Genomic DNA, 12,500 nt, shown 5'->3' on the forward strand with positions numbered 1-12,500 from the left:
TATACCTCTCGCTCACGTAGTTTTTCTTTTTGATTTTAAAATGAGGATCAGTGGTGTATCTCTCCTTCTGGTACTTTTTCATGAAGGTTTTCTGTTTGCTCCGACTATCCAGATCCATCCAACTTCTTTTGATGTACTTCTTCTTTTGTTTTCGATGATAACGGTCTTTTGCGTATTTGGTTTTAATCGCCTGCAGTTTTGTCAGCCTAAATTTCAAACTGCTGACATATTTCTCTTTCTCATACCGCGCTCTATTAGTTGTGCTTGTACCATTGTTTACAGGTGGTACATGTTGCTTTTTGCACTCACTCGATCTACGCATAGCCTTCCTTCGCATCTGTGTTGGGATTTTCGAAAAAACCTTCTCTGTCGTGGGACGTGTTATGTTGACGCGCTGACTCAAGTCCTGATTCTTTGGTTGTCTGAAGTTAGTTGTCTGTGGGATATTGGCTTCCTCTAACAATTGTGCTTCTGGTACAGCCGTTGATGGATTTTTGATGGTCACATCCTCTGACTGTCCAGGCATCTCACTGAGTGTGTGGTCACTTGTAAAGGAAACAGGCATGAACTCATAGCTGCCATAAGGGCCACGGTTTTTAAAAAGCACAAGCAAATGTTTAACCATGTGACTCAATTTAGAGAAGGTCAGCATAATTGCTTTTCCATTATGATGAGGAAAACCTTTGGGAGACCTTGAGTGGGAATCAAAAAACCCGTAGCGTCCGGACCGGTCACGGAACACTGCAATGCACTCAGGCATGACAATGAGAAAAGCAAGGTTGACACCTTCAGAGAGGCTCTTCAGCTGTTCACGAAGGCACAGTCCTCTCCTGCTTCGAGGGCTGCCGTCTACAGCCTTCAAGAAACCAACCCTCAAGTCCGACATGTCCAACTGAACATTGTAGGTATCCGAATCGGTGAAAACCTGTTTCGGCATCTCCTCTATGGTCAAGTGGTTGCTTTTGAACCTTTTGTCCGCCTTCAACTGTTCTTTGATACCTACATAGAGTGCATTCCCCTGTTCAAGCACTCTATCAAGTGAGACCATGTCAAAATCCACCCCCTCCTGGTGGTAGGCGAGAAAGGTCAGAGCCATGCAGGTACACTGGTGATTGCGAGAAAAGGTTCCATACCTCCCGTCCTTCTGAGAATGCGACGCCCTCACGGATTGAGTGCGATGGCTCGGACCAACGGCAGGATCCTGAAATAATTTTAAGGAATGTTGTCATTTTTATCATGATGTAACATTTTTCTTTTATGAGTGACGGATCAATCATTATCAATCTCATCATTAATCATAATTCGTTTCATTATCATCGTTAATCTTATATTCTTTAACATACCTTACATGCCTCCAACATATGTAACCAGCAATGGGTGGACAAAGTATTCACATTCTTTACTTAAGTGAAAGTACCAATACAATAATGTAAAATTGCTCCATTACAATTAAAAGTCCTGCATGTCAAATACTGCTTAATTAAAAAGGTACATAAATATTGGTAGCAAAATACACTAAGTATAATAATACACCAGTATTAAAACTAAAACTACTGAGTCCAGTGGTTAAGAACCCTGGGTCAGAAACTGTGTGTGTTTGTGTGTGAGAGAGTGAGTACAGACAGAGGTGCAGTAGTTAAAAGATGTAATTTACCTGGCTGGGACGTTCCTGGAAGGTGGACTCCTGGGGCTGGGCAGGGTCAGACGCACCAGGCTCCACCACCACTCTCCTAGGACTGCAAGGCGCTGGCTTGGAGGACACCTCCACGGCTGGTGCCTCCACCTAAAACAATAAATAAATAAATAAATAACTGTGTGAACTGCATTGACAAAATGAAACCATGTAATTTAATACTGTATTACAATTAGTCACTAAATATAACAATACAATGTTTTTGTCTATGGTGTGTCTACTCAAAATACTCAACAAACAAATCCAAATAAGTATTACTCCAATAATCAGACATAATATGACAAACCTGCTGCTTCTCCCGGGTCCTCTTGGAGGGTCCTCTGTCTCGGCGCTCCACGGTCGACTTCTGCTGGAACAAAAACCGTGCAGACTTTTTTCACACCATATTTGCGACTTAGCTCCTTTTGTACAATAAAAAGGAAGAGGGAGACACTTTTTAAAAGAGGCCTCAATGAAAAAATAAAATCTGCATCAACATTACCTTCCTGCCGTCCGGACGAGCTGCGCTCTCCACAGCGCTGGGAAGGTGGGCCGGAACGGCATTCTCCATCACATCCAGGATCGCCGGACTAAACCACACAGGATTTAGCGGGATCGAATCCACCCCCACGTCCACCTGTGAAGACAGAACACGTGTCTGCTCCAAAGGGCTGGATGGACGTGGCGCGGTGACCACGTCCTTCACAACCCGTTTTGGTGAGACACGTTTGGCAGGAGGCGACGTCCTGGGAGAAGTCTGGGTCCTCGGGACGACACGTCTGACAGGAGGCGACGTCCTGGGAGAAGTCTGGGCCCTCGGGACGACACGTCTGGCAGGAGGCGACGTCCTGGGAGAAGTCTGGGCCCTCGGGACGACACGTCTGGCAGGAGGCGACATCCTCGGAGGCGTCTGGACCCTCGGGACTGTGGGCTCCAGCTGGTGGTGGAGGGTCCACCACAGCAACTCCGCAAGCCTCTCCATCCCGCCCTCCTTGCTGAGATGGACCTGACAAACATGATCAAAAGTTATTTAGCAGACAGAAATTTTCAGTAAACCTGTACCTGAACTTTCCCTATCATCTACCAAAGATATGCACACCACATTTTTTTAACATGTCTTAGATTGTAGAGTGTCATGTACTTACACCGTCAGAACACCACAGGTCCAGTTGTGTCAGCGGAAAGTAGTGGGTGGCAGAGACGTACCTGACACCTGAAATACAAAAGACAAACAAAAACATAATGACTTCTGTAATGCAATTAGAAAAAACAAAAATGTCATACATTCTGGATTAATTATAAAACAACTGAAATATTGCAAGCCTTTTACTATTTTAATATTGCTGATTATGGCTTACAGTTTAAGATTAAGATTCCCAGAATATTCTAATTATTTTGGAGATAGGATATTTGAGTTTTCTTAAGCTGTAAGCCATGATCAGCAATATTAAACTAATAAAAGGCTTGCAATATTTCAGTTGATTTGTTATTAATCCAGAATGTATGACATTTTTGCATTACAGAAAATAAAGGACTTTATACACAATATTCTAATTTTATGAAACATTTAAGTGGCATTGCCACTTAAATATCAAGAAACACTGCTATACATGTCACTGTACTTTTTGTTTACATACCCATACGTGCAGCCACACGGTGGTATTCCTGGCTCAGAAGCTCCTGGAGGTCCAGCTCTACGGTGAGACGGCGAGGGAAGTCCAAAACACACACCTAGAGTGAAAAAGATGTTCTTTCTCAGTAATTACATTCTCTCCCTCAAAAATTGCATCAAAATTGAAGTTATATGCATACAATCAAGTATATCATCAGACATGTTATCAAGATAATAACAATATAAGAATACTTACGTTGGGCCAGGTAGAACAGGCAGTCAGCAGGAGCTTACCAAACGCGACCCCTGCCTGATTGACGGTCCCGCTGGCGCTCAAGTCGTTACTGGGTGCCAATATGCAGACTGCCGCGGGTGAGCGAGGCAGTACAGCATTCAGCACCTCAGTACGCAACTCAAGTGCCGACGCCCCAGGGACAGACAGGACGCCACAGGACAGACGTCGGTCTGGCAGTCCCACCAACCCGTCCGCGATGGGCCGAAGGTGGGAGTCACCAACAAGCAAGACGAACTGCATGAGAAGACATATTTTTTTTAATCAACGTGCAAATATCCCCCAACTACAAAAATCTGATTTTACTCAATGGAATCTAAGAGTATTATACCTTCTTGTCAGGTGACTCCTCTGGGACAACCAACTTCCGGAAATGGGGAGTGAAGGGGGACTTGTCCCACTTCAGCACCCGATGGCGGTGACCCGTACCGTGGCCTAGGAGCAAGCACAAACACAAAAACTGTCAAACAATACCTTTACATCATAAAACCTTTAAAAACCCCAGGGAAAATCTGTTTACAATTAAACAAGAATATACAATTTCCGTGTAATGAAAACAAACAGTGGGCTACATACCTGGGCGGAAGTCAGAGGGGGACACCTGGTGGTGGGACGGAAAAGTATTACATCACTACTCACACTTGTAGTACACTGAACTAGGGCTGCAGCTATCGAATATTTTAGTAATCGAGTATTCTACTGAAAATTCCATCGATTAATCGAGTAATCGGATAAAACATATATTTCTTTAGTTAAAGAGCAATTATAAATATACATAAGATGTTAGATGTTAATTGACATCAAGACTAAATTATATAATACAGTAGGTTCATGGCTGTGCATTTAAAAACCCTAAACTTACACCAGTTGACCAAATTCACAGCCTTCACTCAAAAAACTAAGGATTTTACCAAGAAATGTTCTTATTTCTAACCTAAAAATGCCATTACACCTGATAGACATAACTTAAAAGGTTAGATGTTTTTCCCACGTGTTTCAATTGAACTTTCATTTGTGTCAAGCAAATTTTAAGTTGTAGTTAAGTTTTAAGTTAGAGTTTTGGCAGTGTTCAAAATAAAATTATGATTCCTGTTGTATTGGAGCACCAGTGCTGCTTGTTTTATCCATCAATGACTACAGAGATAAAATAAAATGAAAACTACCCAGTTAGCTTTATTACGTTTTTATTTTTCTGACATTTTCTGCCTTTTCTTTTTGTTAAAACTGTAGCGGGAACAGAGGTTTATATTCCGGGTAAAGGCTGATTTATGGTTCCGTGTTACAACAACGCAGAATGGTGCGCGTCGCTGCGTACCCTATGCCGTAGGCTACGGCGTAGCCGTGGAGAGCCTGCACGGCAGCGCAGCACCGCCAGCCGGACCGGCGCTCTCCGCCCTCGCCGGAGAGCGGCGTAGACTCTGCGTCGATTTAACGCGGAACAATAATTTTGGCTTTAGAGGGGGAACATAGGGGAACGGACCAGAAGAATATAGCGTGGATTAAAAATAAAAGTTAAGCACTGAACTCCCGTCTGGGCCATTGCAGACTGCCTGAGCATGATGTTACTAAAACCAAACATATCCGCCGCCTCTTTCTCCCCCCTTTAACGTGCGCAGCGCATGGATGTAGGCACAGGCATGTAGGCACATCTATTTTGGGCGCAGCGTCAGCGGGTTGTGTCGCATTAAATTTGGTCCGGGCGTAATACGAGGCTTTGAGCTGGTGAAATTAAACGAAAAAAATAAATAAATAAATTAAACGATTCCTCGAGGCAGAGGAAATTCCTCGATCATTTTTTGTAATCGAATTATTCGAAGAATCGTTTCAGCCCTACACTGAAGCAGAGCCGGATTAACGCAAAGGCAAACTAGGCATGTGCCTAAGGCCTCATTGGCAGGGGGGCCAATAAAATAAAATAAACATAGTAAGTAATGAAAATATATGTCCTATCTACAATGTATTTTGTATTTCAGTGTTAATATATCAATATGTATTAACTAATTAAAAATGACGTTGTTTACTCTAACGTTACGTCACATTAACGCCACTCAGTTAAATCCGATGGGAGGACTAAGCGGGACAATTAAGCTATCAGGCTGCAAGGTCTGATTTATTGTTGGACAGTTTCTAAATGGTCTTGATAAATGTGAAGGGTTCATGTTTGTCTTCTTGTTCCTGTACTTAATCACAGGTGTGAATATGGGCTACAGGTGAAGGGACTACAATTTGTATTCACCCAATTCAGGCTTGTTTTCCTTGGCTGTCTGAGCAAATTAGAAAAGAAAAGTGAAAAAAAAAATGTAATAATTGCTCATTTTTCAACAAAGTTTTTGTTGAACATAAACATCTTTACCACTACAGCACACTTTGTCTTACTTCAAATTTTATTGGTCTTTGTATATTTGACCTCTTATTTAACTATTGAATTTAACTCAACACATTTAAATAAGATTTTCTGCAAAATGCAATAGACTACAACATTTATCTCACTTGCTCTGTTTACATAGCAATGCTGACACCTATTGGTCATTTAATATAATTAATTGTAATAACGTATAAATAATACAAATTTAAAAATAGTCTGATAGACTGTTTAATATACAACACATGACTTATTTTGGAATACAAATAACCAACTTGCCTATGACTATGCTACGTTAAATGTGAATTAACTTTTATTAGTAACTTTGGTAAGTTTAAGATTTCAATTCATAAATAACATCGGTGGAGGGGGGCCCAAAAATCACAGTCTGCCTAGTGTAGTCCATTTATTTAATCCGGCTCTGTGAAGCATCGTGTAGAGTGCAGCACTGTACTGCAAATACCCTGTGTGTGTGTGTGTGTGTGTGTGTTCAGTTGTAGAAGAAATAAAAACTTACCCTTCCAGCCTGGTAAGGGGAGAAGGAGGGTGAGATCGGCAGAGGGGTCCACAGCTTCTTCATCTGAAACACAGAACTAAAGTTACTAAAACTGAAGACTTTGAATTACACAGTGTATTTCATTATTACTTGATAAAAAGCATAGAGTGAACACTATACCTTCTGGGCAGGAGACTGGGAGGGGCTGGCTCCATCCCTCTGGGTCCCGAACGGCTGGGCTGGCGGTGACGTCTCCGGCTGGGTCGCCTCAAAACACAAAACCAATGAAATGCAGTCAATAAGTGACACATTGCAGTCACTTGACAGAAGAAGCACTCACTTTCCTCACGTCTACTTTAATGCTTTGTAGTCTATTGTGTGTAGCTTTAAAGCTATCTATTCTGTACTTTGCTTGTACCTCGTCCGGCTTGCTCCAGCGCTGCTTCTGCGCCCTCGAACGCTTTCCCTTCTGCGGCATCTCGTCAGCAACCTGTAAACACTTCAGAAAAAAACACTCCAAAACACGGTTATTTCACAGGCAAACAATGCAGTGTAAAAGTGTGAAATTTGAACAAACACAATATCAACTAGAACGATAAACAATGCAAAAAATGTGTGTGTGTGTGTGTGTGTGTGTGTGTGTGTGTGTGTGTGTGTGTGTGTGTAAGAGAGAATGGATGTATTTCAGTATAGGGCTTAGTATTTAGGTTGTGTGCTCTGTTTGTGTAGCTGGTGTGTGTGTGGGCGGTCTTGGTTTCAGAAGATGGAAACTGCCAAAAAGAAGGAAACAATTATTTTAGACTGTGGTTTATATGAAATTACGGAAAAGAGAAAAGACATCACAACAACACATCACACAACACCAAATCAGAACACACTCACAACAACACATTTCAGTAAAAATCACACAACACATTATATCACATCACAACTTGTTTTCAAAAGGTAAGAGATTTTTAATTTTATGCTTTTATGCTCTATGCCGTGTTTCATCAAGAGTCCTGGATTCACACTGAAAGCGTCACATAGGCAGCTCCGGCTGCCATTCATTTCCTATAAAGACGCGTGTGGAGAGGCGGGCGGAGCAGCCGGAGCAGAGCGTCAATTTGAAGTTGAAAAATCGGAACTTTATGCAAATGAGCAGCGACGCCGAGGCAGCGTCCAATCACAGACCGGGATTCCTGAAGCGAGAAGCCTCAATGCAGATTGTACTTTCATGTTCACACAAACGTACACTCATTCACATGCGTACAGGAGCAGAGCTGTCACTAACAAACTTATTTTTATCAGGAATCAATATATTTCATCCAGCAAAATGACATTTTTGCTGATTTAAATGCCATTTTTACCTGAACTGCTCATGTGAAACACGTATCTGATGGTTGAGGGGTTTGATGGTCCAAACAACATTATTTGCTACATTGATCCAACGCGAAATAATTAAAAACCGTGCTTATTAATCACAACACACAGTGTAAACATGGTGATTAAATCCGCTGGGACCCGGTGAGTCAGTGCTGCTCACGGCAGCCAGACTGCAGCTTCACCGGGACCAACGATGATGGTTGATGTTGATCCAGGACCAACCTGGTTAAGGAGCATCAAACTCACTCTTATCTACGCAGAAATAACGCTAAAATATAAAGAAGGCTTCCCAAAGTGTGATCCATGGTGGAATAGAAAAAACTGAAGATGTGCAGCTATACATACAGTAGATATATGTAGACTGTATGCACTTTGTTCCCTCCAGTTCTGCAGTGCAGCTTCAAGCTCCAAGGGTTTTATTTAATTTGTATTATGTATTCTTTATTTTTTTCCAGGGCTGGATGGATGGAGGGAGGGAGGGATGGAGATATAGAGATATAGAGATATATATATATATATATATATATATATATATATATATATATATATATATATATATATATATATATATATATATATATATATATATATATATATCTCATGAGCCTGTTCCCAGCAGGACTGGGAATCCTGCTCTGTATGCATTAAAAAGGAAGAGGAAGAGGAGGAAGAAGAGGAGGAGGAGGAAGAAGAGGACGAGGACGAAGAAGAGGAAGATGAGGAGGAGGAAGAAGAGGAAGATGAGGAGGAAGAAGAAGAAGAGGAAGATGAGGAGGAGGAGGAAGAAGAGGAAAAAGAGGAAGAAGAGGAAGATGAGGAGGAGGAAGATGAGGAGGAGGTATATATATATATATATATTAGGGGTGCAACGGTTCAGGTAGCCCACGGTTCGGTTTCGGTTTCGGTTTTTAGGCCACGGTTTCGGTTCGGTTTCGGTTTAAGTTAAACCTAAATTATGGTTCTGGGTTAAATCGACGCAGAGCCTACGGCGTAGGGGTGCGCGCCGCCGCGTACCCTACGCCGTAGGCTCTGCGTTGGTGTAACGCAGAACCATAAATCAGCCTTTATGTGCATGAGAGAGCTTTTTTTCCGAAATTATCTGTTTATTTCTCTCATCACTTTTCAAAATGTAAATTACTATAATTCTTTATAGTCAACAGCCTCTTAATCTTGACAACTCAGTACAGTAAGTACATTTTACACTACTAAATACGTAAGGGATATTGCCCGACGAGGTACATTATCACAAATATATGGGCGTGAACCGTCCGACGCGAGCAGAGGACGGTTTCCCTCCGCGAAAATATTGTAAATTATTATACTTATAATTATTACAATATTACAAAATATTGTAGCTTGATCCTGATATGGGAGAGTTACAAAGTGGGGAGATCAGCCTGAATTCTCTCGTCTCTCTGCCGGTCACAGTAATGCACGTGATGTCATGAAGGAGCCGGTGGTGGCAGAGGGAGGGAGGGCTGAACCTCGGGTTTTTTTCAGGTGTTTTAATTTAATTATTGGGGAGTTTTGCCCGAGACGTTAGAGTTGGAGTCTGCCTTTGTTTATGACTGTAAAGCTGTTTTTTTCCTTCAGTAAATAAACCGGCCCGATCAGAGCCGTCTCCGCCTGCTCAGTGTAACGTTTCACTCACCAGGCGGAGACTCTGATCTTCCACGAGCCGGTCTCAGCAATGATTACAGACAGTAAAAGCTCTGTTAACTGTTTTCACTCCATCGTCGTTGTAATCAACAGCAAAACCGAAATGATGCCACCGGAGATTTGAATGAAGCCGGCGCTTCTTCGAACTTTTTTCTCTCAACTCCCCCGCTCCGTGTCTGCTCTGTGTGAGCGGGGAGTGGGCGGAGCTACAGCAGTGACTCGCGGAGCGCTTTTCTGCAGCAGCTGACAGACAAACAAACACGCGGATTGTAAAGCATTAATGCAAAATTAATGGCAAAACCGAAAATCCGCGGCACACATGGGCGTATTGAACCGTGGAGGGCGAACCGAACGGTTCGGTTTTATACCGAGAACCGTTGCATCCCTAATATATATATATATATATATATATAGACTGTATGCACTTGTTCCCTCCAGTTCTGCAGTGCAGCTTCAAGCTCCAAGGGTTTTATTTAATTTGTATTATGTATTCTTTATTTTTATTTTTTTTTCCAGGGCTATATTAACTGCATTACTGATAATTTAGCAATAAACACAAACAATTTACAGTAATAGCAATGTACTCCTTTTTCATTGCATCAGCAAGCACTGGGATTTATTTGAACTCCGTTTTTTTTTTTTACAGGCCCCTGAATTTTCTATAATTTATATATGCTTTAATAGCGTGGCATCGTTTTAATATATATAATATAAATTAAATATTAATATTTTAGCAATGCATAACGGCCGGTTATAGCTATACTATAGAGCAGTTAAAGCTACAACTCCTTTCATGTCGGCTCTGAGTCTTTGATCTTCGGCTGCAGAGCCGGGCATAGTTTAATAGAATATAAATTGAATATATTTAAATATATAGACAATAGAATTTAGCCTTAGCTCCTGTTACCTTCACAAACACTCGGTAATAAAACATTTATTATTATATTTTCGATTTTATATCTCATAATTTCGACTTTATATCTCATATCTTCGATTTTATATCTCATAATTTCGACTTTATATCTCATATCTTCGATTTTATATCTCATAATTTCGACTTTATATCTCATATCTTCGATTTTATATCTCATAATTTCGAGTTTTTATCTTCCTGGACCGTGTTACAGGGGGCCGTGGTATAGACAATAGAATTAGCATTAGCTCCTGTTACCTTCACAAACACTCGGTAATAAACGTGTCCTACCTCTGAAACCAGTCCACGTATAAGCTGGGGAGGCAGATATGATCCAAGGGAGTCTAAAATAATGCACTTGTGGAAGCAGGGGTCTTAATTCCGAGTAAAAGTCCGATCTCGATGTCAGCCACAGCAGGTGTGTCTAATCAGGTCGGGGCGTCTGAAACGACAGGAACGATCTCAGCTCCGAAGAGTTACTTATAGATTCACGTCATATGACATGAATCTATCCAATAGGAATGCAGATCGAGCTGGGCAGTAGAAACTTCTAGAATTCTCTACAAGATTTAATTGATTATATATATATATATATATATATATATATATATATATATATATATATATATATATATATATATATATATATATATATATATATATATATATATGGGCTCAAATTAATGGCATAAGTATTTTGTATCTGTAAATAAACTTTGTACTTGTAGAAATATTTTGTGCGTGTGCAAAAAATATTTGTACTTGCAAAAAATATTTGTACTTGTAGAAATATTTTGTGCGTGTGAAAAAAATATTTGTACTTGTAGAAATATTTTGTGCGTGTGCAAAAAATATTTGTACCTGCAAAAAATATTTGCACTTGCAAAAAAAATTTGTACTTGTAGATACAAAGCTACAAACTTTTTTTTACAAAAGCTACAAACTTTTTACAAAGCTACAAATTTTTTTTACAAAAGCTACAAACTTTACAAAGCTACAAACTTTTTTTACAAAGCTACAAACTTTTTTTTACAAAGCTACAAACTTTTTTTACAAAGCTACAAACTTTTTTTTACAACTACGAGTTTTGGCAGTGTTTTGACGTGCAAAAACTAATAGCCAATCAGCGATCTTTGGCACGGGTTTCAAAGGGTTTCTGGAGAGCCAATCAGATCATTGCATCGCCTACTGACGTCGCCGCCATATTGGATGTGGCAAGACTGCTCTGTAAACTAATACAAGTAAATGGACTTATTTTCATAAAGCACCTTTCTACAAAGAAATTTACGTTTTACGTCTCATTTATTCATTCACACACGCACTAATATACTTGGGAAACAGTTAGGCACCAAATATAATATATTTAATTTTCTCAGACGGCAAAAATAAGAACTTTATTTATCCCAACACAGGAGTAATTCATGTTATATCAGCTATAGAGAACAAGGTAGTGCCGAAAAACAATATATATCCCCCTTCCCAAAAATAGAGACATATTTTTTTATCCACAAAACGAATAAAAAAGAATTCAAATAACAAAATAACATATTTGAACCATTTTTCAGACAATAAAATAACAATAACATAAAATGTAATGTAATGTGTAAAGATGTAAAATATGCTTTGTTAATGAGAGAATATGTTTCTGTATTTTTCTTATTTTTGTGAGGGGGGATATATATTGTTTTTCGGCACTACCTTGTTCTCTATAGCTGATATAACATGAATTACTCCTATGTGGGATCAATAAAGTTCTTATTTTTGCCATCTGAGAAAATTAAATGTATTATATTTGGTGCCTAACTGTTTCCCAAGTATATTAGTGCGTGTGTGAATGAATAAATGAGACGTAAAACGTAAATTTCTTTGTAGAAAGGCGCTTTATGAAAATAAGTCCATTTACTATGTAAGTACAAATATTTTTTGCAAGTACAAATATTTTTTGCACACGCACAAAATATTTCCACAAGTACAAAGTTTATTTACAGATACAAAATACTTATGGCATTAATTTGAGCCCATATATATATATATATATATATATATATATATATATATATATATATATATATATTTATATATATATATATATATATATAAATAAATAAATATCAAAATAATTATCTAAG

General features: G+C 39.6%; 1 protein-coding gene and 1 long non-coding RNA gene across 2 annotated transcripts in view; both read right to left on the bottom strand.

Annotated features, from left to right (window-relative positions):
• Positions 1–3,819, bottom strand: part of LOC133439545 (uncharacterized) — a 7,761-nt gene extending 3,942 nt beyond the window's left edge. The window contains exons 1-7 of the mRNA XM_061717491.1: positions 3,541–3,819; positions 3,310–3,403; positions 2,818–2,885; positions 2,175–2,678; positions 1,980–2,042; positions 1,655–1,783; positions 693–1,201 (exon numbers count right to left, since the gene is read on the bottom strand). Coding sequence (XP_061573475.1) covers positions 693–1,201; positions 1,655–1,783; positions 1,980–2,042; positions 2,175–2,678; positions 2,818–2,885; positions 3,310–3,403; positions 3,541–3,819 — 1,646 coding nt within the window. The remainder of the gene's footprint in view (positions 1–692; positions 1,202–1,654; positions 1,784–1,979; positions 2,043–2,174; positions 2,679–2,817; positions 2,886–3,309; positions 3,404–3,540) is intronic.
• A 150-nt stretch (positions 3,820–3,969) lies between these two features.
• On the bottom strand, positions 3,970–6,703 carry LOC133439542 (uncharacterized). Its single transcript, XR_009782166.1, has 4 exons — positions 6,615–6,703; positions 6,456–6,518; positions 4,153–4,177; positions 3,970–4,011 (listed from the first exon to the last, which is right to left on the bottom strand). It is a non-coding gene; the product is annotated as an uncharacterized LOC133439542 (long non-coding RNA).
• Positions 6,704–12,500: the final 5,797 nt, after the last annotated feature.

Source organism: Cololabis saira, unplaced genomic scaffold (assembly GCF_033807715.1).
Source record: "Cololabis saira isolate AMF1-May2022 unplaced genomic scaffold, fColSai1.1 scf179, whole genome shotgun sequence".
Classification (NCBI taxonomy): domain Eukaryota; kingdom Metazoa; phylum Chordata; class Actinopteri; order Beloniformes; family Belonidae; genus Cololabis; species Cololabis saira.